The 25,143-nt window shown below is 39.2% G+C and overlaps 1 protein-coding gene across 3 annotated transcripts; it reads right to left on the reverse strand.

The window, feature by feature from the left end:
• Nucleotides 1–284: 284 nt before the first annotated feature.
• Nucleotides 285–24,540, reverse strand: LOC122316214 (transcriptional corepressor LEUNIG_HOMOLOG-like). 3 transcript variants are annotated; one of them, XM_043132759.1, is made up of 19 exons: nucleotides 24,383–24,540; nucleotides 24,207–24,295; nucleotides 24,009–24,066; nucleotides 23,783–23,880; nucleotides 23,455–23,564; nucleotides 23,067–23,350; nucleotides 22,920–22,974; nucleotides 22,613–22,724; nucleotides 7,993–8,042; nucleotides 7,632–7,895; nucleotides 5,589–5,660; nucleotides 5,191–5,421; nucleotides 4,436–4,577; nucleotides 4,247–4,356; nucleotides 2,186–2,335; nucleotides 1,661–1,816; nucleotides 1,440–1,556; nucleotides 1,097–1,294; nucleotides 285–858 (listed from the first exon to the last, which is right to left on the reverse strand). In XM_043132759.1, exons 3-19 carry the CDS (start codon nucleotides 24,038–24,040, stop codon nucleotides 715–717), a joined length of 2,325 nt encoding a protein of 774 aa, XP_042988693.1. In that variant the 5' UTR covers nucleotides 24,041–24,066; nucleotides 24,207–24,295; nucleotides 24,383–24,540; the 3' UTR covers nucleotides 285–714. The 3 variants fall into 3 exon arrangements, with proteins under 3 accessions (XP_042988693.1, XP_042988684.1, XP_042988687.1); XM_043132750.1 differs by having other exon boundaries at nucleotides 22,899–22,974; XM_043132753.1 differs by lacking the exon at nucleotides 24,383–24,540 and having other exon boundaries at nucleotides 22,899–22,974; nucleotides 24,207–24,365.
• Between the last annotated feature and the right edge of the window lie 603 nt (nucleotides 24,541–25,143).

Below are 25,143 nucleotides of genomic sequence, written 5' to 3' on the forward strand. Positions count from 1 at the left end.
ATAAAATTTTCATATCTCATTGACCAATGCATGCCCATTACTTTTAATTGGATAGAAATGAAGTTAAAAAAATATAAAATAAAAGGAAAAGCTCCCTAAACCGATACACGCACGTGATGTGGATGTTTGCAGACTCACTGATCCCAATTATCCGAGCCAAATGCGTAATCACTTATGTCATCAAGCTATTGACTATGCCATGTGCAATTGTATGTACGTTGTGCCTAAGATGATTGGAATTTGGGGGATATAAATATTCATCCTGCCATCTAGAAGCTTACTCGTTAAACAGAACTACAGAAGTACATATTCTCAGAAATTTCACCTAAAATAAAATAATAGTAGCTCAAACCTATTGTTATAACAGCCACAAAGATCCCAAATCCTTGCATGATAAGAACTCTTAAATTTCCAGCATATTTTGTATGATATACATCTTTGGCTGTCAACAATTGGATTACGGCCAAACCAGCACGAGATCAAGGGAAAACTACACTCCCTTTATTATATTGAGAAAAAAAAGTGAAAAATGCAACCTAAATTAAAAGGAAAAATAACAAAATAAATACATGGGGTGGATTTACTTTCCTTTGCTTTTTTCTGTTTTTTTTTTTTTTTTAATATTTTATAAGTTGGGACTTCTGCTGCAGTTAAGAATGAGAGGGCCTAGTAGACTTGATGCTGGGAGATTTGTATACACACATGGCAATTACCTTATTTCCAAATCTTAACAGATTTGTCATGACTGGCGGATGCAACCATCCCTGTTACTGGTGACTGCGCCAAGGCTGATATCACACCCTCGTGAGCCTGAATTGTCATACATTTATTCACAGCCAAGTTCCAGAGCTCCAGAGACTGCAACCAACCCATATGTAATAACATTAGCAACATTTAATGAAAATCAGTTGAGTCTCATCTGTTGACAATTTAGCTTCAGAGAATTGCCAGGTTTTAAGAAACTTGAAACATTCAGTCGATTGATAACAAACAAATGATCATTTGTTTATTTTTATTATTTCATCCAAGCACTGGGGAGGAAAAGTAGAAGGCAATTGATAATACTGATATGAGACAATAACAAAGCAAATATCACCTGGTAGCCTCCAATGACCAAGAGAGTTGAGTAGCTTGGGTGGAAAACACAAGAATGGAACATGTTTCCACTGGAACTGAGCTCGTGAATGCACTCTCCAGATGCTAATGACCACACCCTAACAGACTCATGACTGACAGATGCCAAATAATCTCCAGTTGTGTCCCAACAAACGGAGTGCACTTCTGTTGAGTGCCCCTGAAGTTTGAAAGACAGGGCTTTATAAATAGTAATTGCAGATTAGATTGAGCGATACAATTCTAAAATGATTTTATTACACGTGGGAAAGAGGAGTTCCAATAGCTTCCTTCAACTTTTCCTGAATTGGACAGTGATATTATACCTGCAACGAGTGTGTCTGCCTATCAGCCTCAACATCAAAGATGGACACAACATTCTCTGCAGCTGCAGCCAGAAGCTGTCCAATTCTTGGCTGAAATCTCACCTGTGTCGAACCTCCCTGGTCATTTAACTACAGTGGATCAGAACACAATAAACAAAATCCAACAAAGCCTCAAAATTTAATGAAGAAAAGAAAAATAACAATTAAGTCCCAAAACTAGCCTTGGAAATATGGGTGGAAGGATACTGATTAATTTTCCAGAAACGAATTTCACTGTTGGCATCGCAAGAGCAGAATAGGTCATTCTTCTTAGGGTGGAAATCAAGGGATGTTACATGTGATGTGTGCCCTGCATAGGCCTGTAGGCAATAATTCGGCTGCAAGAAGAAACTAAATTAAGTGCTTATGGTAAATACACCAAAATGTTCATCAATAGTAAAATGATACAAGATGAATAAAGTCAATCAATTTGAACAGCAACAGTTATGTAACTATCCATCTGAGACGAAAGCGCAGAAGTACAAAATTTAAGAACCAAAAAACCCCGTGATCCATCATAAGCCCAGTTGATCCATGCAATTTACTGTGTAGAAGCTTAAAGCTGTCATGACTGCAAATAGAATTTGCTTTGGCTGAATGTATTTTACTTGTAGGTCGTAGTAATGATACTTGGTATTAACAACAACTAATTTTCCCAAATTCCCAAACAAGTGTTAAATGAAAAAGCAATGGATTGAGGAATTTACTTTTGCAGCATCCCAAAGTCGCACAGTTGTGTCAAATGAGGATGTTGCCAGCTGAGTCGAATTTGGTCTGAAGCGAACATCAGTAATTATCAAAGTGTGATCTTCTGTGGTGCTATCAGTCTGTAGCGTCTCCATGTTCCAGAGAACAACCTACTAAAAAGAAAAAATGATAAGCATACATCTCTCTCTCTCTCTCTCTCTCTCTGTGTTTTTGTTGGGGGTGGGGGTGAAATCATATAAAATCTTGTTGCCATAACATAAGTTCTGTGTGAGATCTCAGAAGACTCACAAACTAAAAATTAACATACACACTTGCCAGGAGGCAAATTGGCAAACTAAAAATTCATAAAGGATCACATTAAATTTCTGGTGCAGTTGCTGAAAACATAAAAAGCGAGATATCATGGAAATAATGTCAAATCAGATAAAATCCAGTACGCAAACACCCGAAGTTCTAAATACAGAGGTTTCGGCTTCAGGCACATCTATTAAAATATTCAAACCATGGTAGAGACGTTTCTAGATACAAAAGTTAAAAATTCAGTCTCGTTATCTTCTACAATACAATCAAGATAAAGGCTGTTAAGACTACTAAATAATAACAGAAAAAGGTTTTAGATAACTATGCCTCAGTTATAAAGGCACATCAAAACAAACTCCTAGTATTTCACCATATCTTATCAGGATGATGATACAGTGATGGCCCAAATATTCTAATTTATAATAGTTTAGCCTTTCATATATCAATCTTTTTTTGGTGATGGAGAATCCCAGAGACCATGCAAAACAAAATGTCTTTTACTCGGTTAAACCCCGGACCCGTGTAACGCACCCCCATCACATGGATCAGGTAAATCCTCCACTATTCACCGATGGGACATGGCTCCTAGAAATTGTTCGCACCCAAGAGTTTGAACCTTAGACCTAAAGAGAGCATAACACTAAAACCAAGGCTCTAATGACTTGAGCCAAACCCTAGGGCTTGCCTATCATATATCAATCTTTCTGGGCACTTTCACAAATGTTCTGCCTTTACCCCCATGCTTTTGAGCAATTACACGTGTGTAGGAGATTAAAACTTGTCCACAAAAATAAAACTTTAAATCATATCCAATTTACATGTAAATTGCTCTCTCACCTCCTAATTTTCTCTGGTTGGGCTATATATAATAAATAAAACAATGAAATTTATAGAGTCATACTTAAAATCCTTATAGACAACTAACACTGTCTCTGAGGCCAACAGCAAATAAGAGAAAAGTACAAAAAGTGTCCAATTAAACAAAAAATGTAAAACAAAAATGAAGAGAAGGGTAGAAGATGACTTGGATTCAGAGATGAGATGAAATGAGATGACATGGTTTGAGAGATGAAAGTTGAATAAAATATTGTTAAAATATTATTTTTTAATATTATTATTATTATTTTGGGATTTGAAAATGTTGAATTGTTTATTATATTTTGTGTGGGAATTTGGGAAAGTTATAATGATGAGATGAGATGAGTTGAGATGGTTTTCGAATCCAAATGATAGAGTGCTTTGTTCCCAATTGCAGCAATTTTCAACTGTTGTTTTTTTCTTTTACTTAAAGGTAAAATATTTGATCATCTTGTTGAAGCACCTTTTTTTTTTTTTTACTAACATTTAATTGGGATTTTTTCTTCAAAATACACAGTTTATGATATTACTTGATTCCAATTTAGGTGTCAATATGTTGAACTTCATCATGAATTTTCTCTGGTAACATTGCTCAATATGTGCATGATATTATTGAGGCATTGCTGAAGGGCGGTTAAATAAATTGAGGCGAGAAAAGACACTGACAAACACAGGGCACTAAATACAATGATACTGTGACGTCAACAAGAACCAGAACACTAGTCATAAGATTTTTTAGCTTTAATCAGTACTGTGGGAGTATTAATTGATCTACAATTACTATATTAAAAGATTGTAAACAAAATAATCAGCACATGTAGAAACAGTAATTAATATTTCCTCTAATTTGGTATCTTCAAAAACTCCAAATCTATTTCTTAGGCTGCTACAATGCATTATACCTTCTTGTCATGCCCAGCACTGGCCAATAACTTGCCGTCCGAAGAAAAATGACAGCAAACAACTTTGCTGTTGCTTTTACGTATAGAACTGACTTCATTGAAGGAAAAACCTAATATGGAGAGAACATATTGTCAGTTGCAGTCAATTTAAACACTCATCATTGCTCAAACCATTAGACCATAGTTTACCTTTTGAAGTTTCTGCAGCATGTTCAGAAGTGTTCTGTTTCAATGCACCAAACAAATCCCTTCCATCTCCATCATCAGGAGAGAGAAAGGATTCCACATTATCTTCTAAAGAGCCAACATCTCCAAAATGATCCATGTCTTCCTACAATTCAAGACAAAGTCATCAACGGGTCAAGACTTATCATGTGCTGTTTCTGGCTAAACACTGAACACAGGCAGATACTTCTGAACATAAACAAATAATGGGTGCAACATATACCCATGCAAGTGTAGAACCTTAAGCAGGGATCTTCAAGAGTCCTTTATATAAGACATGATTGATTTGACCAGCATGAATACATATGGAACAAGCTAGCAATGCAGTGCATTCTGGATGGATGCTATATTTTTCTTTCTTGGAATAGAGTATTTCACATTCTGAAATGTCATTCCAAACCACAGATCCTAGATGATTTATAAGCTTATCATTAGAATATGTCACTTTAGGGGAGTGCAAGATCCACCACAGAATGGGCCCCACCATAATCAAATAATTTGTGCCATTACATTTTAAAAATATTGCTGGCACTTAATCCTTGATATACAATCTCAAACTAGCCAACACATTATGGTAAGCTTAAATGGCTAAATCATCTCCCTGGAGTAAAATTTGATATCTGAGGTGGAACATATTAGCTTAACTTGAAAACAACGTGCGCATTAAAAAAAACTTCACATTAGATATGCAGGTTACAACATCTCAAAAGTTTATATACCAGCTGGTTTGTGGATGATGCAAGCCCACCTGCCCCATCTGCACCAAACATCATTAAGCCCTTTGACACACTACCAACATTCTGCAGATTACCAGCCATGGCAACTCCATCACCAGGAGTATGCGTAGATGGAGTTGATGGCTGAGAGTTTGGTGAAGGACCGAGTGTATTTCCTGTGCCAGTACTGTTAGCAGCTCCGGAAGATGAAGGCCCTTTCCTTTTGCGGGTGCTCTATTACAATAACAAACAACCAAGTTACCAACTTGCAATAAATAACCAAAAAATACCATTATGAAACGATTGTACCTCCAACTCAAATAAGTTTTTGAAGACAGCAAAATGATATAGGTAGCAGAAGAATAAAAGTCTTTATAGGATTATGTATTAGTGAGCAAAACCTGTTGCACTTGCTGTGGATGCAAAGGGTCCTGTTGTTGAGAAGAACTCTGCTGGATTTGTGGCATGTTTATCTGCTCAGAAACGCCAAAGGCTCAGATAAAGTTACAAGACAGCTCATTGGCTACCCTTAAACAACAATAAAAAAATTGAAAAATACGTATCATTTTTGGTCAGCCCAATTGTTTTAAGTTTCACAAATAGACTTAATAGTTCAAGCTCATCATATCCTAAATGAATTAGATTATTCACATAGGTAGGATGATTGGTGGAACTGGTACATAGAACAGCAATCTAGTATTGAAAAACTAGTTGGTGCATACTATGTGAACTCTTCAAACAGAAATCTCCTCAACAATCAGAAATCTGACACTGATGAGAATTGTTGGCATCATATTTTAGTCAGATTTAGAGCATCTATACACGTAAAACTCATATCATCCTGTGTCAACACACCAAGGAGGAGGGAAATGCAATTGATTGTGTTAAGATCAGAACTAAGAACTAAAATTTGTTCTTTCTATATATTTCTATCCTTGTTTATGGAGAGCATGTGGGGATGTGTGGCAGCAGCAACGGAGAAACTTAAACATTGCAATCCAATGCAGTATGGTCAACCTGAACTTCCACTCATAAGATTCAAGTCCCAAGGAATTTGGGACTAAGAAAAGAAAAATAACGGAGCATAAGAAATAGCTTGTTCTATTTTCAGGGCTACAGTGACGAATGAACTGGATAAAAATTGTATTGACTTGAGATGAATGAGCACGATGCAGAACTCAAAGAACCATCAAAAGTGCAAAACTAAAGAGGTGGTTATAAAACTGGTCTAATTTCAAGGCTGGGGTAAATTTAAAAACCTCAAGCCTTGATTTGGTGGTAAGATTCTAATGCGGGTCCTATATGAGAGTTAAATTAGCTTCTAGTTATCTTCTATTTAGTTGGATACCGATTAGTGGCGGGTTTGGGACCCTTTTATTTTTCTTCTATTTAAAAATAATGTTAATCAGATTAGTTTTTTTCAAAGGTCAAGGTTGTGTGTGGTTTAGACACATTTGATATGCAAAATACACCCCCGGAATGGCATAGTTATTCCACATATTCCTGTAGAACAACCATGCCATAGTTTGGTTGGGTTTTACGATGTTCCACAAAAATGAGAAATAACTATTCCTCTTAAAAGATGTTCCTCTTAAAATGTAATTTCCTTTTAAAAGAACCCACTATTTTCAAACTTTAAAATATATGTTTTTTAGATAGCTTGGAGGTTGACCACCCTAAAAAAAGGTGAGGGTGGAAAACACCACTCTGAAAGGCCATGGGGGTGATCGAACCACCCTGCAACCATTGGTTGTGATGCTTTCCACCCCTGTAGGCCATCTCCATTAGGATGTAAAACTCTACCCCCAATATCCATAATGGTTGGGTTGGTGGTCTGACCACCCCCACCCCTTTTTTGAGGGTGGCTGGCCACACAAAGTGACTTTTGAAAAAAAAAAAAAATACAGTTTTAAAAAAAAGAACGTTGACAAAACGGTAGTTTTGGGGGGAAAAGACCATGGATATTTTAGGATGTTACTCTAATACCAATGGGAAGCTTATGTCCTGCACCAAACAAATAAATAGGAATGTCCACTCAAATAGAATGGGGACGTCCATTCTGCATGCTAAACGCACCCTATGTGAATTTTGTAATGACTCATATCATTAATGGCTTTTTCAGAATCCTGCAGATGGTTTTGGTTTTCCCTCAAACCCTAGAAGTGTGGTGCTTTCTTTCACGAAGGATTAATTGCTAGGAAGCTACTAGTGCGATTCTAGGACTCGGCCTTTTATCACTAGTTTCTACTTTTCTCTGTGATTTCCAGCAAGTGAAACCAGATCTGAAGACCTAATTTGGATGACCAACATGCCTTTTCTTATTTATTAAACCCTAAACATAGTTTTCCTGGATCTAGTGAAAGACCAATGCTTGATATGAAACAGCAAGGACTATTTCTGCAGACAGTGAATGAGAAACACTTGTCCAACTGAACAAAATTTACCTTTGATGAAGTTGATTGCATTGGAGAACCTATGGACCCATCATTTGCAATTGATTGGCCATCTTTTGCATTCATAGAGCCCCTAGATAATCCTCTGAACCTTTGAGGATCCATATCTCCATAGATAGGCGAACTACCAAGGGTTCCTTGTGCTTGCACCTGTGATAAGAGTTGTTGCTGTGGCAAAAGCTGGAACTGATTGGCATTCTGTAGGAAAGGCTTTTGAACTTGTGCACCTAAACCTGGCCGAATTTGGTCAATGCCCTGAATATTTTGGCAAAAGCCTCAGTTAAGAACTTGGAACCAATGAGACATTTTTACATGAATATCTTGCACATTTGTAGTCCACTATAGAACTTACAGTTAAAGGCCACCCCTTCAATGGCAGGCTGCCAACTCCAGAGCTCAATCCTGACAAAAGCAAAGACAACAAAGAAATATAAGATTACTCAAAGCATGACCTATGCCTTGGGGGTGCTGACTTAGAGGCAGTGTGATGGAAAATTTAATTTGTCGTCAAATCCATTAGGAGATGCAGATCCTTAGTACACCACATTCATGCATTCACAATTCATGGGACATTATTGATAGTTCTGAAAGGAAATCTATTTGCTTGTAGCTCACATTTGATACTGCATAAAGAAAATCTTGGTTTTTGTTTCCTAGTGATAGAACTGCAAGAGTGGGGAGATGGCAAGTATCTAGATGGGATCATGTCTTTTTAGGGCTATTTTGTATGTATAATGCAACTTCGGAAGTTACCTTCCATTTCAGTTGGAAAACACAGCTAGATGTTTAGGTAGTATAAGTGATCAAGGTCATATGCAGGAAAACTTGCAATGGAGCCATACAATCGAAGTTTTGAATACTGTTTCAGTGGGCGTTTCGGTTAAGGTACTAGAACGAAATATTTCGGTACCGATATCGGTACCGTTTTGGGACAGTCTATATATAGATAAATTAATTAGATATATAAATTATATTTCAAAAAAATATCAATCAAAGTCTTAAAAAGTGAAAACACATATTTATAAAACTCAATAATACTTCTAAGTTCTCAATCCAACTATTTAAAAAAATAATCACTCATCTTCATCAGGAAAAGGGGAGTAAGGATTTGATTTTCAGTCCTCAAGAAAAGGGGATTAAAAAAAGTTGAGAAAATAGTCTTCAGATGTGAGAATTTGAGTGATAATTACAAAAAAGTCAGGATTTTTACATTAATTACAAAGATACATTAATTTCAGCCGGTACACTAAAAACCACTGAAATGCACCAGTACAGCCAATATTTGACCTGATACGAAACACATACCTCCCCTATGCCGGTCACTATTCCAGCACGGTATTTAAAACCTTGCATACAATTTCTCAGATATTATTTCTTAAAAAGATATAATTTTATTAAAAAAAACTAGTCTATGAAGTAGTTTGTCTCTGTTCAGGTCAGTACGATTGCAAACTTACCTGTCTGAGCATAACTTCTATCTGCTTTAACTCAGGTCAATAAGATATTACTATAAAAGAACCATCAGTTCTATATTACACAAATGAATACACACTAATGCTAACACCTTCCCTCATCAGCCCAAAAAGCTGCATGGATCCCACAAAGATTTAGGTGGAGATAAAACCGTATTGAAATTGAAATAAGGCAGCACTTTTGTTTTGCTGTAAAATGGGGAAAATAAGAAAGGATTTTCAGTTGTATATATTTTTTGAGAAACTGTGTTTTCCATTATTTGGTGCCAACAGAAAAAAGAGTTTGGAAAATATTATTGCAGTGTTTGGTTGGAACAAAGTTCATTTACCCACCATCACCACTCTTCACCCCCAAAACCACCAACCCCCCATTCTTGGTTCTGCAATATGGAGGATTTTTGCAAAGATTGGGTCCCATCAAACAACCTCAAACACCGCTGCTGCCGCCACTCAGATTTCCCCAAAAAAAAAGAAAAAAAGAAAACTGAAATAAATGTGAAACAATTAAAACACCACAACATGACAACAGCAAAGGGAAAAAAAAGTGAGAAAGGAAAGAAAACAACATCCATGTAGAAGTTGTTGAAAAAAGGCATTGCCATCCCCATGATTGGCGTGAGGAAGGGGAATCCTGCAAGGTGTGATTAAAGGGTGATGACTAGAAGCCGTTTGGCTATGAAAAAGGATATATTTTTTTATGAAGAACCCTGAAGACCATGTAAACACGTCTTTTACTTTGTCCCGTGTAACGCTCCTATGTCACTAGGATTAGGTAAATTATAAGTTTTTCACTGATAGGATGCCATCCCTAGAATTGTTTTGCACCTAGGGTTCGAACCTTAACTGGGAGGGAGCATGCCCCCCAAAAAGAAGACCCTTACCACTTGAGCCAGCCCCTAGGGATTTTTTGTGTTAAAAGAATATGTTAGGAGGTGCATTTGTTAGAGGAGTAGTTTGGTAATTTTACGATAATTGTATCCTAGACATATAATGATGGGAGAGGAAACATAAGTTTTAGCTTTCTCTTTCTTTCCATGCAAATCTCACAGCATGACATCAGAGCATATTAGGGTTTAACCTCTTCATGATCCTTTAAACCAAATAACATTATTTGCACACCTCATAATTCCAAGTTATTTTACCAGTAACAGAGTACATATGTCTTAGACGATCCCAAATATCCTTGGCAATAGGAAGGCATATAAATGTCACCCTCAGCAGTAAGCTCTTGTGCCTCCAAATCCTTAGCATCTTCAAATCTAGTGTTGGCTTTCATTTGACTGAAAGAAGCAACTATATTCTCAGCGATAAGAAGGTATACATTTGATTGAAAGAACCAAGTATATTGAGGTCGATTATCATATCATTTTCCTATACTCATTGGAGATAAACTTACAAGTTTGGGTTGTAAGTTCCATGCTATAACGAGCTTTTGGTTAAAAAAAAAAAAACCCTAACTACCATTTTGTACTGCAAAGTAGTCATGTCAAGTTACTGAATTTCAAAATGCCGTGATTCTTAAATAAAACTCCCCTATAAACACATACTACTAACCACATTAGTACTCCAACCACCCCTCGTAACTCCACACTTTGCGGCCAACACTTGTCCCTACAGATGATCCCATACCCTAGCAATTCTCCAAATTCACTCAACAAGCCTTGTTAAAACACTATGAGGTGCCTCACCTCAAGATTCAAGTAGAGAACATACTGCCCATTAATTGACTTAGCAATGCATGGATTTATCCCCCATTCCTCCCCAAAATAAAAACCTCAAAAGCACTTTTATAATGATCCAAGGAAGCCCAAGCCAAAATCTAGAACAGTTCTCCAAAAGAACTAGTCAATGTTAAAATTGGAGTCTCTAGGAATCATTATAAAGGGCTTATACTTCTCCCTCTCAAGCAATGTTGGATTCATTCACCACCTCTATACACAGTTATACCATTCAGGGTATTACAAATTTTCCTCCTTAAATCCTCTATGTCCTTGTCATGCCAAGCCCATCATAGGTGGCATGGTTAAAATCTCACACTTCTGGTTGAGATTGGCTCTGATACGGTTTGTAATGACTCAAGAAAAGCCCAAGCCACGTTTGGGCTCATACTCCAAAAGGATTGCTCAATGTTACAATTGAAGCCCATTGGAATCATTATAACGGACTCAAATTTCTCACACCCAATCAATGTAAGATTTCATTCACTCCCTTCCTATACACAATCATATAACTTTTCCACTAATTATGAAGCTATATGGTCACCAAAAAAAGCCCTTTGAGAAAACACCTAGTGAAGCTTCTCGAGGCACTTAACTCCAGAGGAAAGAGGAATAGTAAAATGTGAAATAAAATGACTAGGAAGCCTAGAAAGTGCTTTTTGATAAGTAATAAGTTATTTTATTGATATAAAGATAGGCATAGCCCAAGTACACTAGAAGTGTACATGTGAATACTGTCAATTTTGGTCTCAATACCTCTTTGCATAGATTTCTTTCATATATATAGAAGAGACTTACAGATTCCAGCGCCTAGTTGCTGCTGGTTTTACTGTACACATACATATTCACACGTTACATGCTGCTGGTTTTACTGTACACATACATATTTACACGTTACATGCTTACACGTTAAGTCTATCTAAATATAGAAAGTTACTACAAGTATCTGTGTAACCCAAAAAGTATCTTTGTAACATAACCCAAAATGTATCTCCGTAACATCCCCCCTCAAATTGATGCTGGTGGATCAAGAAGCATCAATTTGTCAACCAAGAACTGATGCCGGTGCCGAGAAAGAGCTTTAGTGAATATGTCGGCAGTTTGACATTCAGTGGAAATGTGAGGGAGAGTAATCATATATTTGTCAAAGGATTCACGTATGGAATGACAATCGACTTCGATATGTTTCGTACGCTCATGAAATACAGGATTAGCGGCAATCTGAATAGCACTGGTATTATCAGCATGAAGGGGAGTGGGATGCAGCTGAGGAAAGCCAAGTTCCCCCAATAACCCACAAAGCCATGTGATCTCAGAGCATGCGGAAGACATAGCACGATACTCAGACTCAGTAGAGGACTTGGAAACTCTATCTTGCTTCTTACTCTTCCAAGAAATGAGTGCATTGCCTAAGAACATGCACCAGCCAGTAACGGAGCGACGAGTATCCACACATCCAGCCCAATCAGCATCACTATACCCCATCAACTGTAAGGAAGATTCTTTAGGAAAGAACAAACCGCGGGTAGAGGTGCCCTTCAGATATCGGATAATGCGGCGGACAGCGGCTAAATGAAGATGTCGAGGAGCTTGCATAAATTGACTGACTTGCTGCACGGCAAACGAAATGTCAGGACGAGTAATCGTCAAATAGTTCAAACTCCCAACAAGCTGCCGATACAAGGATGGATTTGATAGAAGCTCCCCCTCTTCCTGACTGAGCTTAAGATTTACCTCCAAGGGAGTAAAAACAGAGTTACCCAATTGGAGACCACCCAATGAAATAACATCCTGCGTGTATTTGTGCTGGTGTAACAACATACCAGTTGGAGTAAGCTGCACCTCAAGACCAAGAAAGTACTGTAGGGGGCCAAGATCTTTCATGTGAAAAGAGGCCTTGAGATGCTGTTGTAATTGCTTAATTAACTCAGTATCAGAACCAGTAATCACAATGTCGTCGACATATACGAGAAGCAATATGATTCCTGCGGAAGTCTTGCGAAGAAAAAGAGAGGAATCAAACTGACTTTGAGTAAAATGAAAAGCAAGTAAGTTAGAGCGAAATTTGTCAAACCATGCACGCGGAGCCTGTTTCAGTCCATACAAGGATCGGCGTAACCGACAAACCTCTGAGGAATGTGTAGCAAACGTGCCGGGAGGTGGTGACATATAGATCTCTTCCTTCAAATCCCCATGTAGAAAGGCATTCTTCACATCCATCTGCCGAAGAGACCATCCTTGCGACGCAGCAAGTGCTAAGATAGTCCGCACAGTAGTCATTTTGGCAACAGGTGCAAATGTCTCTTCATAATCAATACCATACTCTTGTCAGTTCCCAAGAACCACGAGACGGGCCTTATATCTGTCCAGTGAGCCATCAGCTCTAAACTTGACTGAGTATACCCACTTACAGCCAATTGGTTTGACATCAGAGGGACAAATTATAAGGTCCCAAGTGTGATTGTCTTGAAGAGCTTGGATTTCCTCTTGCATGGCCTGTTGCCAACATGCTTGGGTGGATGCTTGGGTATAAGAGTGAGGAACAGAAATAGTGTCGAGTGTGGCAGTAAGTGAGATGTGAGGAAAACCATACCTATCTGGTGGATGTGTAACTCGGGTGGAGTGTCGAGGTATAGGAACCACAGAATCAGATGACGGATCAGTGTCTGGAAGGGGCGTTGAAGAAGGGGGAAGACGTCACTGATACACCATACCTGGTTGAAATCGCTTAATAGAGGAACTAACATCATCAAAAGCGGGAAGAAGAGTAATAGGAGGATCAGAAATAACCTGAGACTGAAAGAAATATTGATTTTCAAATAAGATCACATTCCGTGAGATGCGAGATTTATTTGCATGAGCATCATAGCAAATAAATCCTTTCTGAGTAGGACTATATCCCATAAAAGCACACATGACAGACTGTGCAGCAAGTTTGTGACGCTCAACAGGTGGCAAGTGAACAAAACAAACACACCCAAATGTATGAAATGATTGATACGCAGGAGATATGCCAAATAATCAAAGATAAGGAGAGTCATAATCTAGAGTGGTAGTAGGCAAGCAATTGATCAAATAGACAGCAGTAGATAAGGCTTCTACCCAGAACTTAGAGGGTACAGAGGAATCAATCAACAACGTACGAACGACATCTAAGAGATGACGATTTTTACGCTCAGCTACTCCATTTTGTTGAGGAGTATAAGGACAAGAACGTTGGGAAATTATCCCCTTCTGCTGAAGAAAATTTTGAAAAGAATGAGACATGTACTCCCCCCCTGAGTCGGAGCGTAAAGTTTTGATACAAGTACTGAACTGTGTCTCGATAACTGCAACAAATTTTTGAAAGACAGAAAATACGTCGGCTTTAGAACGGAGAAAATATATCCAGGTGAATCGACTATAATCATCAATAAACGTCACAAAATAACGATACTGACCATGAGAAATAACAGGACTCACACCCCAAACGTCAGTATGCACAATCTCAAAACAGTTAGAAGCACGACTACCATGCATTGGAAAAGGTAAAGTTTTACTTTTACCAAGACGACAAGTAGCACAATCAAAAGATGCAGGAGAAGAAGAAAACGAGTCTTTATTGCCCAAAAAACCATGTTTCATAAAATGAGTCAAGACAACAGAATTAGGATGACCTAATTTCTTATGCCAGACTTTATTAGTATTGGCAGTAGCCGTACAAGCAAGAGCAACAACATTAGGAATAGAAAATTGTAAGGGAAACAAACGTCCTACTTTAGGCCCCTTCGCGATCACCGTCCCCGACACCTGATCCTGCACAAGACAACCACCGCGAGAAAAGTGAACATCACAATTATTATCTACCAATTGTCCAACAGAAATTAAATTGGTAGATAAGCCAGGAGAGACAAAAACATTGTGAAATGAAGAGCCCAAATTACCAACAGCAGTAATAGGAAGAGTACTACCATCAGCGATCTGAATATTTTGTGTGCCTTTATACTTACGAACACCATGAAGACTTGTCATATTATCAGTCATATGATTAGAAGCGCCCGAATCAACAATCCAAGAAGTTGAGTTAGTACTTGTACCTTGCAGCCTAAGGCCGTAAAAGCAGACACAATCATCTGTTGGACCATTGCTGGTGTGAGAACAGATGAATCAGAGCTTACGGTAGGTGGCATAGAAGATGAAGCAGAAGACTGAACATCAGTTTGAAAAGCTTGGGATCGGCGATTTTGAGGCCGTATTCGACAGTCTTTGATGATATGACCCTCTTTCTTGCAATAGTTACAAACTTTTTTAGAACAATTGCGAGCAATATGACCAAATTCTTTGCAATTAAAACACTGCAACTTGTTCCTTCCTCTCCCTTGTGCTGCATAGGCTACATTCACAGTCTCGAAAAAGACATTTTCAGAAGTCATACTCATCTGAGTGGATAACCGTTGTTCTTCACGCAACAAATCTCCCAAACAAATGTCCAAAGAAGGAACCGGATCACGGTTCAATAAACTGGCTCGAGCGGGCTCAAATTCAGGTCGAAGTTTCATTAAAAACTGATCACATTGACTCTCCGCATGAACTGCTTGAAGGGCTGCGAGGGCCGCAGTGGGAACCTTCGCATGAGCAATGGCAGAATACTCGCTCCAAAGGTTAATAAAACCAGAATAAAATTGTGCAATAGGTAAATTGCCTTGGCTATAATTACTAATTTCCAACTCTAATTGGAACTTTCGAGCACTGTGATTTTGGTGGTAAATACGGTGAAGATAATCCCACATAGCCTGAGCCGTAGTAAAACAGCGAAGATTGGTCACAAGGTGAGACTCAATGCTTCCCAATAGCCAAGAGACTACCTTGGCATCCTTGACCTCCCATTGAGCAAATTCTTTTCCATCAGTGGGAACCTTAGCAGAATTATCAATGTGATTTGATAATTCTTTTCCTTTCAAAAACATCTTAAACTGAAATTCCCATGTGGGAAAATTCTTTCCAGTAAAGCGAATAATAGTATTTTCAATAGACATGATGAAAATATATTTAAAGGAAATAAGCCCAAGCAGCAAATCCAATAAAATAAATCACGGCAAAGAGAACAAACGGATGGCTCAAGTCTAAACAGCAATAAACCCAACCAAATAAATGGTCTAAGTGCAAAAGGAAATGCCCAAATAAAATCTAAGTCCCGAGAGACAAGTGGACTTATCTAAACGTGGGCTTATAAGAGGGAAGGCCTAAATAAAATCCAAGTTACGGCTATGAGAGGGCCCAAGTAATATGCAGAGAAATACCTTCCCAACAACAAATCACGGCAAGCCAAAACAATGCAAGACGTCGTCAACCACGCAAGCCAAAAAAAAATCCCAGCAAGCCAAAACAATCCTGCCGCTCACGCCAGAAGTGGTCGACCACCACACAGCCACCCACAGAGACTGCCGACAGTCACAAGGATGAGCAGCCACCACAAGAAAAGGCAGCACGATGAGTAGCCCACAACCAGAACAGCGTGCGCAGAGGGAACCCAGCCACCCAACGAGTTGCCGACTGCCACAGAAGATGCCGACGGGCACACAGCTACCCACCGAAAGCACTAACCACCAAGAAAACTCAAGAATAAAGACCCCGAAACAAAAAGGCAAAGCTCACAATCCCGACAGAGCTCCGACAGCCAACGAAATGGCAACTTCAGAAGGATGAGCACAACAGAGAGCTCCGACTCTCAACCAGGAACCAGAAAAACGTGCGGAAAAGAAAAGGAAAATTTCTCCCACCGAAAACTCACAATTTCTCACAAATAGTGATGGAAATCACATACCAAAGATTAAGACCGTAGAGGCTGAAAACAGAGTAAGGGCTCTGATACCATGTCAATTTTGGTCTCAATACCTCTTTGCATAGATTTCATTCATATATATAGAAGAGACTTACAGATTCCAGCGCCTAGTTGCTGCTGGTTTTACTGTACACATACATATTCACACGTTACATGCTGCTGGTTTTACTGTACACATACATATTTACACGTTACATGCTTACACGTTAAGTCTATCTAAATATAGAAAGTTAATACAAGTATCTGTGTAACCCAAAAAGTATCTTTGTAACATAACCCAAAATGTATCTCCGTAACAAATACACCTATTTAAGAACTAGATATAGTTACAAGGAAATCGTTGGAAGCTGAAGACCATTCAAATCTTGAGCAATAGCCCACAAAAACAAAGTCTTCCAGAAAAAACTCCCTAAACTCTTCTAAGAAGCGTTCATGATCATCAAATGTCTCTCGTTTCTTTCACTCCAAATACACCAAAGAATACATATAAGAGCCATCTTCCAGACGGCTGCAATTTGTGGTATCCTAGTGATCCCTCTCCAACTTGCTAATAGTTCAACCACCCTACCTGGTATCACCCATGCTATTACCATTTTGCTAAAAAAGTAATTCCAGATATCTCAAGCAAATTCACAATGTAAAAGTAGATGGTCCACCGTTTCACCACTATTTCTGCACAAACAACACTAGTCCATAATTATAAGGCCACGTCTTCTAAGATTATCAATGATCATAATCTTCCCTAGAGCTGCTGTCAAGACAAAGAATGCGGCCTTGGTGGGTGCTTTACTCCTCCATATGTTCTTACAAGGGAAATTGTGCCTTTGTTGCATAATAATAGTGTCATAAAACAAGCATACCGAGAATTTCCCTTTCCTAGAGGGTCTCCATTCCATCATATCTTCAGTTGTGGCAACAATAGAAGTGTTGTACAGAAAGTTAAGAAATTCCACTAGAACAATCACTTCCCAATCATGTGCATCCCAAGTAAGGCTGATGTTCCACTCTTGTGAACCTTGATTGATTACCCGCAAGTCAGCCACCATAGCTTCTTTTTCCCGTGCAATTCTGAAAATTGTGGGATAAGCATCCTTCAAGGCCGTGTCTCCCACCCAAACATCCTGCCAAAAGCTGATCCTACTACCATCCCCCAAACACAGTCGAGTATTACTAGCAAAAGAGCACCAGCCTTAACGTATATACTTCCATAGCCCCACTCCATATGTCCCCCTACCCTCTTTAGAACACCAACCCCTCCGTTCACTTCCATATTTCGTGTCAATCACCCCTTTTCATAAGGCTCCCCTCTCACAATTATAATGCTACAACCATTTACCTAATAATGACTTATTGAAAGCCCTCACATTCTGGACCCCCAAGCCACCATCTCTCAAAGGAGAACATACCTTATCACACCCCACTAAGTGAAATTTAAACTCATCTCCTATTCCCTTCACAAAAAATCATGTTGAAGTTTCTTTATTCTAGATGCAATGCTAGCGGGGAGGGGAAATAAAGATAAGTAGTATGTGGGAAGGATAAAGTACTCTTGATACGTGTGATCCACCCCACTTTAGATAAATACAACATTTTCCACTTGGCCAACCTATGCTCAAATTTTCCAGCACCACCTCCCAAATTGTCCTCCCAACAGAAGACCAAGGTAATTCAATGGCAATGAAGAAACCACACAACTCAAGATGTTAGCCAACCCTCTAATATTGCTTACATCACCAACCGTGACCATCTTCGTCTTAGCAAGATTAATCTTCAACCTAGATACCGCTTAAAAACAAAATAAGATGGCCTTCGAAGACTGGATATGTCCTGCATTTGCCTCACAAAACAGCAAGGTGTCATCTACAAACAAAAGGTGAGAAATAATGGTGGAGCCGTGGATATCTCCCACTGAGAAACCTGAAAAAATCCTCCCTTTACTGCAGCCAACACCATTCTACTTAGAGCCTCCATTACTAGGACAAATAAAAGGGGTGATAATGGATCATCTTGTCGTAGTTCCTGCGAACTATTAAAAAAACCCACGGGATCACCATTTACCAAAATCGAGAAGCGAGCCTTTGACACACAATGCCTCATCCACTTCCTCAATCTTCCCCCAAAACCACATCTACTCAGCATATATATAAGGAAATCCCAATTAATATGATCATATGCCTTCCCCATATCTAGTTTGCATAAAATACCTGGAACTCTCGACTTGATCTTGCTATCCAAGCATTCATTAGCTATAAGAACTGAGTCCAAAATTTGTCTCCCTCTCACAAAGGCATTTTGGGACTTAGAGAAAATCTTTTACATGACCGTGCTCATCCTATTAGCAAGAACTTAAAAGTATCTTATACACACTGCCCATAAGACTAATCGGCCCGAAATCTTTGTACCTCTATTGCACTAACCTTTTTAGGGACTAGTGCAATAAAAGTAGAATTTAACAGTTTCTCAAATTTTCCATAAGTGAAAAATTCCTGAAAAACCGGCATTACATCCTCTCTCACCACCTCCCAACAAGTTTGAAAAAAAGCTATAGTGAAACCATCAAGGCCTAGAGCTTTATCTTTTTTCATTTTCCTGATTACTTGTTGCATCTCTTCCTCTTCACATGGTCTCTCCAACCAAACCATACTATTTTGATCAATAGTCTCAAAAGCTAGTCCATCAACAGTAGGCCTCTAGGCATGAGGTTTCGACAACAAATGTTCGGAATGGCCAGCCACATGCTCCTTTATCACAACCTGATCTGAGGATGCACCTCCATTTATGTTCATGGACTCAATGGAATTAAACCTCCTATGTGCATTAGCAACTCGGTGAAAAAACTTTGTGCATTTATCCCCCTCCCGAAGCCACAAAGCCCATGACTTTTGCCTCCATGAAATCTCCTCCATTAGAGTCAATCTTTCTAGTTCAAAAACTACTTGATCTTTTCGGTTGTTCTCATCCCCTACACCCTCCAAGCTTTGTAACTCTTGAAACAGACTCTTCTTCTGTAAGGTTACATCACCAAATACCTATTCATTCCATGTCTTCAAATCTTTCTTCAAAGCTTTTTTGATTGCCCTCAAATAGATATCAAGTCCACAAACCCATCTAACCACATATTCTCAAACTTGAACGGCCTTCTACCCCCTTGAATACCACCACGGTCTAACATTACAGGGAAGTGATAAGAGCATATCCTCAGGAGCCTTTTTTGACTTAAATCTGCATATTGTAGCTCCCACGAGGGAGAAATGAGAACTCTATCCAGTCTTGACCAGGTTTGATTATTAGACCAAGTAGATTCACCTCCTATTAAAGGTATGTCCATAAGACCTAACTCGAATATGAAATCCGAAAAATCCACCATAGCTTGATTTTGTCGTCCCTCCCCTGATCTTTTGCTGGAAAATCTTGCCACTTTTAAATCTCCACTAATACACCATGGGACCTCCCACCAAGAACATAGGCCAACAAGCTCTTCCCAAAGCAGCTGTCACTCACTATCCAAATTAGGACCATATACCTCAACAAAGGCCTATAAAAAACCATCTTCGGAATTTTTTAAAAAACGCCCCACCGAGTATTCTCCCACAAACTCATTAATGTTCTCCGCCACCCTCTTATCCCATATAACCAAAACTCCACCCAAGGCCCCTTTCAAGGGTAAGTATGTCCAACCTACATATTGGCAACTCCATATGCTCCAAATAATTCTTCTAATGTTAAGCTTCAACTCTGTTTCCTATAAACAAATGATGTACATCTTCCATTGCCTTAATAAAGCTCTTATATGAAGGCATTTATTAATCTCGTTCAGCCCTCTAACATTCCAACTCAAAATTTTGGGCTTCATTTATCAACTGTTCTAGCCCTCCCCTTGTTTCTTCCATGACTTGCACTCCCCTCTTTTCCATCATAATTAACGGACCACATCAACCTCTTCAGCTCCCTATCTCTTTTTGACCCTACAACATGTTGTCTTGCCTCAATGGCTATAATTAGTGCCTTAAACTGCTTCATAGCCCTCACACAAAATCCCCATACAACTCTGAAGTTCCTCTACCTTTTTCAATACCCAATAAGAGGAAATAGTAGGAGGGATCATACTTATTGGGGTAGGATCCTCTCCTACTGACTCCTCTCCCTCTATTGAGTATTTACAGGGATCAAACAACATCAACAAACCTTCCCATCTATCTCCCCCTTATCCAACGTACTCCCACTCTCCAAAACAACTTAAGTGTCTTCTCGAGCTCCCTCATAAGGCTCACTGTGGGCCAAGTCTTCCCCCCATGACCTTATTTGTGCCTGGCCCGAGGATAGTGACAAGTTCAGAGGCGTCCCAAGGCTCACCGGAAAGTTCCATGGCAGCCCATAAGGTGGCGACCCTCCCTAAGAAACACGCGAGCATTCGTGGTCAGAGATACTCAAATCCAGGCCTTCGACTTCTACGATTTCCCCCACCTCCACTACCGGCAATTGTAGTGCCACAGCCGAACCACCAGCATACCCGAACTCCGGGATTTCAGGCCGTTTTCCTGCCAAACCCGACATGGGCTTTTACACGAGCCCAACCGAATAGCTGTCTTCATCCCCTTCAGGTTTGCATCTCCTACATGACCGAAGTTGATCTACTTCCCATGCTGAGGCCCATTTGACCGAGCTTGGCCCAATGCAACGAACCCACTTGACGCACCCTTCTTGTTTGCTTCACTTGGGCCACAACCCACTCCCAAACCCAAGCCCACCCATTTTTTCACCTCTACGCACCGTATCATCCAGTTAATATTAGCTTGTAGCAAATCAATCTGACACTTTATCTCTAGCAAAGCGCAAAGCTCCCTTTCCTCATACAGGCTGACAGTAACTCTGCCACCTTCCTCCTGTGCCTGGGCTCCTATAGAAGCAGCGGCACTCCTTTGCAGGCCTACCCCTCCTCTCAAGCACGCTGAGGTGTCAGAGTTAGGGCCACCCCTGACACTCCCTCTAGGTTGCAGTGCCTCCCGATACGACCGATAAGGTGGTTGTTGCGGTGGCAGGAACACAAAATCACCTGCACTACAAACCTCCCTCAGAACCTCCGCCAGCTTCCTCCACCCTGTTCCATCCCTATCCTCTGGAATGAATAAAAAGTTCCGATACCCACCCCCACCATACTCCATCAACACCAGAAACAGCCTCGAGAGTTAAGGCGTCACTGTGCAACAAAGCCCCTACCTCCTTCCCTATGCGTAGTATAGAACTCCTTCCTCCCAGCCTTCAAGCAATCCTCCAAGGCTTTGGCGAACCATCTTGCCGTGCCTAACCCTAGACTAATCTCTTTCACCATCTTCCAACCTTTCTCAATTATGAGTACAAACCTACCATCCCTTACTACCTCAAAAGCCTTAGATTCAATTACCACCAGTTTTGAGAGACACATAACTCACTCAAATCAAACACTAGCTCACAAGTACATGCATCAGAACATCACCAGAAGGAAAAGAGATAACTTTTCTTCATCAGAGTTTTAGTTGTACGGAGAGAAAATATTTGAGTGTACGGACAAAAATAAAGAATTAGGCAATTTCTTTTTTATGTGCACTCCTAATCAGCAGTTAAAATGTATCTTATATCTCATTCATCATTTTTAGAGGGATTTGACACTAGATATTTCCTATAATAAAAATGCAATTTTATAATCTTGTTTGAGAAACATTGTACAAACATTGCCCGCCATTGCCCTAGATATCATGTAAGCCATGCATGGCTTATCATGCTTGTTTTCTGTATTCAACACCAATTATTGGATCAATCACATGTTTCCCAACTTCGCTTGGTTAAAATATATGAATACGCGATGAAAAGAAGCTTCTAATAATGGAATGGTACCTCAGTAACATATTTATGCCATAAAATCAGGTGTGAACAAGAAAATAGTACCATCATGAATGCTTATTCCTCATAAACAAGTAATAGTACCCGTATTTCCTATCCCTGGTTTTGACTGCATGATTCCCTGTGCATACATTGGAGAAGGATCCATAGGCAAGGATCTCTGACCAGCAGACATGTTAACTTCACTTTTGATGTCCTAAGAGGCAAAAAAAAAAAAAAAAAAAAAAAAAAAAAATCCAATATTTCAGACATATTACAAAAGAAAAAGAAAGGAATAATACAGGACGGTAGAATCATGTTGTCCAAGTAATTACAGTGCTTTCTTTTTCTTTTTTCTTTTTTCTTTCTTTTTGATAAGTCAAGTAATTACAGTGTTCTGTTGACTTCGTGCCTGAATTTGCTGTAATGCAGCAGTCACACTTCCAGAGTTTCCTTGGACCAACTGACTGCCTCAGAAAGATAAGCTAGTAGATATTAAACTGCACACAAAAAGAATATCACATGAATCTAGTTCAAAAAAATCTACTGGTAAACCCACCCAGGATGATTAGTGGTTGTCTTAAGAAGGGCCATCCTAGCATCAAGAAGTGGTTGGGATGTCTCTGAATCCATTGGATGACTATGCTTCATGCGCTCCTCATACATTTTGGCTGCCAATGCACTAGCAGTAGACTGTCCAAGCATTCCTTCGGAATTTACAGCATTTACCGCACCACCAAGGGGAGGATGATTAGCATCCCTTCGTTGCAACTGAGCTTGACGCATTATTTGCAACTGTTGCATTTGCAGTTGCTGCTGCTCTTTTGCTTTAATTTGTTGAGACTGCATACCATGACCATACAGAGTGGAAAAATCAATAAGGAGACCAGCATCAGATGCAGAAGCAAGCTAACAATTACACATAGGCATAAAATTTAAAGAGACACATCAATGTAAGCTGCAGCAGGCTCCGAATGTTTTTCGTTTGTCCTAGCGATGAAAATGTCCCAGAAAACAGACCACCATTCAAAAAGAAACCCGCCAGGAGCATCAATTGCTGCATATACAAGAGAATAGTTACATATATTTGCTAATACCACCAGTGCAAATTATCCAAACCAATTTTAAATTCTACCCAATTGACAATAATGAGATTGAATCTTGTTCAAATTCACTCAGGTAGAGGTCTATCTTAAGAAAGTTCAATTTTGTACTTCGGAATTATATTTTACAAAATATAAAGCAAATTCCAGTATTTAGTAAGCTACACATTACCTACGGGATCCGGGGCAACCTTCCCTTCGGTCATGAAGGATTTTGCGGTGGCATGCAATTTTTTCTTCATCAGGTAATCATATATATAAACATCAAGCCTAGCAATATTTAGCACAAGTAACAAAAATTATATTTTTTGACAAAAATTATAAGGACCCATCATCAGAAACGTGACACCAGCAGCATACGCAACAACTAAAAGAATAGTTAGCAATCTAAAATGTACATTTTATCCGCTTCCCAATTACTCTGCGCCATTGTTTCCGGTCCGAACCAAACCTAAACTGCACAGAACCAAAGTGATCCAAATGCTCCTCAATTACTACCGCTCATTATCCCAGAACCAAAAATATAATCACATAAAATATGAATTTTGGGAGAGAAAAAAGGTAATTGGATTAAAAGTGCATTTTTGGGAACCAACCTTAAAGTCAACACAGAAACGGATCAGAGCCTATATTACCGGTCTTGGACTTGGCGCAGGGACGATCACCATTGACCAATCATTCATATCTCAATTTAAACAAAAATCAAGGAAATATTTAAAATTCACGAGAAAGATTCGACAATTAAAACAACTGTAACAATCGAATCTCAAACCTGAGAAAGTATCGAGGGTTCGGGATCAGAGGGCTACGAAGTTTGCCAGGGGAGTAAAATGGTTCGTAGTTTAACAAGGACGATAGTGTGATCTAGTGGAGTTTGGACTTTAGAGGCCTCGAAATGGTGAAATGGACGCCAGAGGAAGGAGTCCTAACGTCGTCGGCTACGACGGTGGGGCCCGGTACAACTAGTCCGGGTTTGCCACATCAGCTGGCCTTAAGAATAGCCACTCGTGCTATTTCAAATTTTCGTGTTGACGGAGGATTTGATTTGACAACCGTCTCTGCAGCCTCTGCTGAGGTGGCAGCCACTGAGCTGATATTATTTAAAAATAAATGAAAAAAAATGAAACAATATTCAGACGCAGGTTCGTGAGTTATCAGCTTCACAGGGAGTGGATGAAATGAAAGTATCTTTATGAAGTTCATGCCCCAGGTATATATTCGCTGTAAGAATGTTGTGTTATTGTTTAAATTTTTATTGAGAAATTTTATTTACAGTTTTTACTTGGGGAGTACATGTACAGGTTTTTTATTAAAAAAAATAATATAATTTTAAGAAGGATATTTTCGTAATTTTAAAAAATTTTAAAAATAAAATTTATGCATATATTACAATTCCCAATAGGAAGTCAGGGACTATACGTAGTATTGCTCATTTTTATTTCCACTGTCTTTTATTACTTCTAAAGTTTGTCAATAAAAAGCTATTAAATGCATTGTTGGAAATTTTAGCAAGCCAACCACCATTGTCTGTGC

Source organism: Carya illinoinensis, chromosome 1 (genome assembly GCF_018687715.1).
Source record: "Carya illinoinensis cultivar Pawnee chromosome 1, C.illinoinensisPawnee_v1, whole genome shotgun sequence".
NCBI lineage: Eukaryota > Viridiplantae > Streptophyta > Magnoliopsida > Fagales > Juglandaceae > Carya > Carya illinoinensis.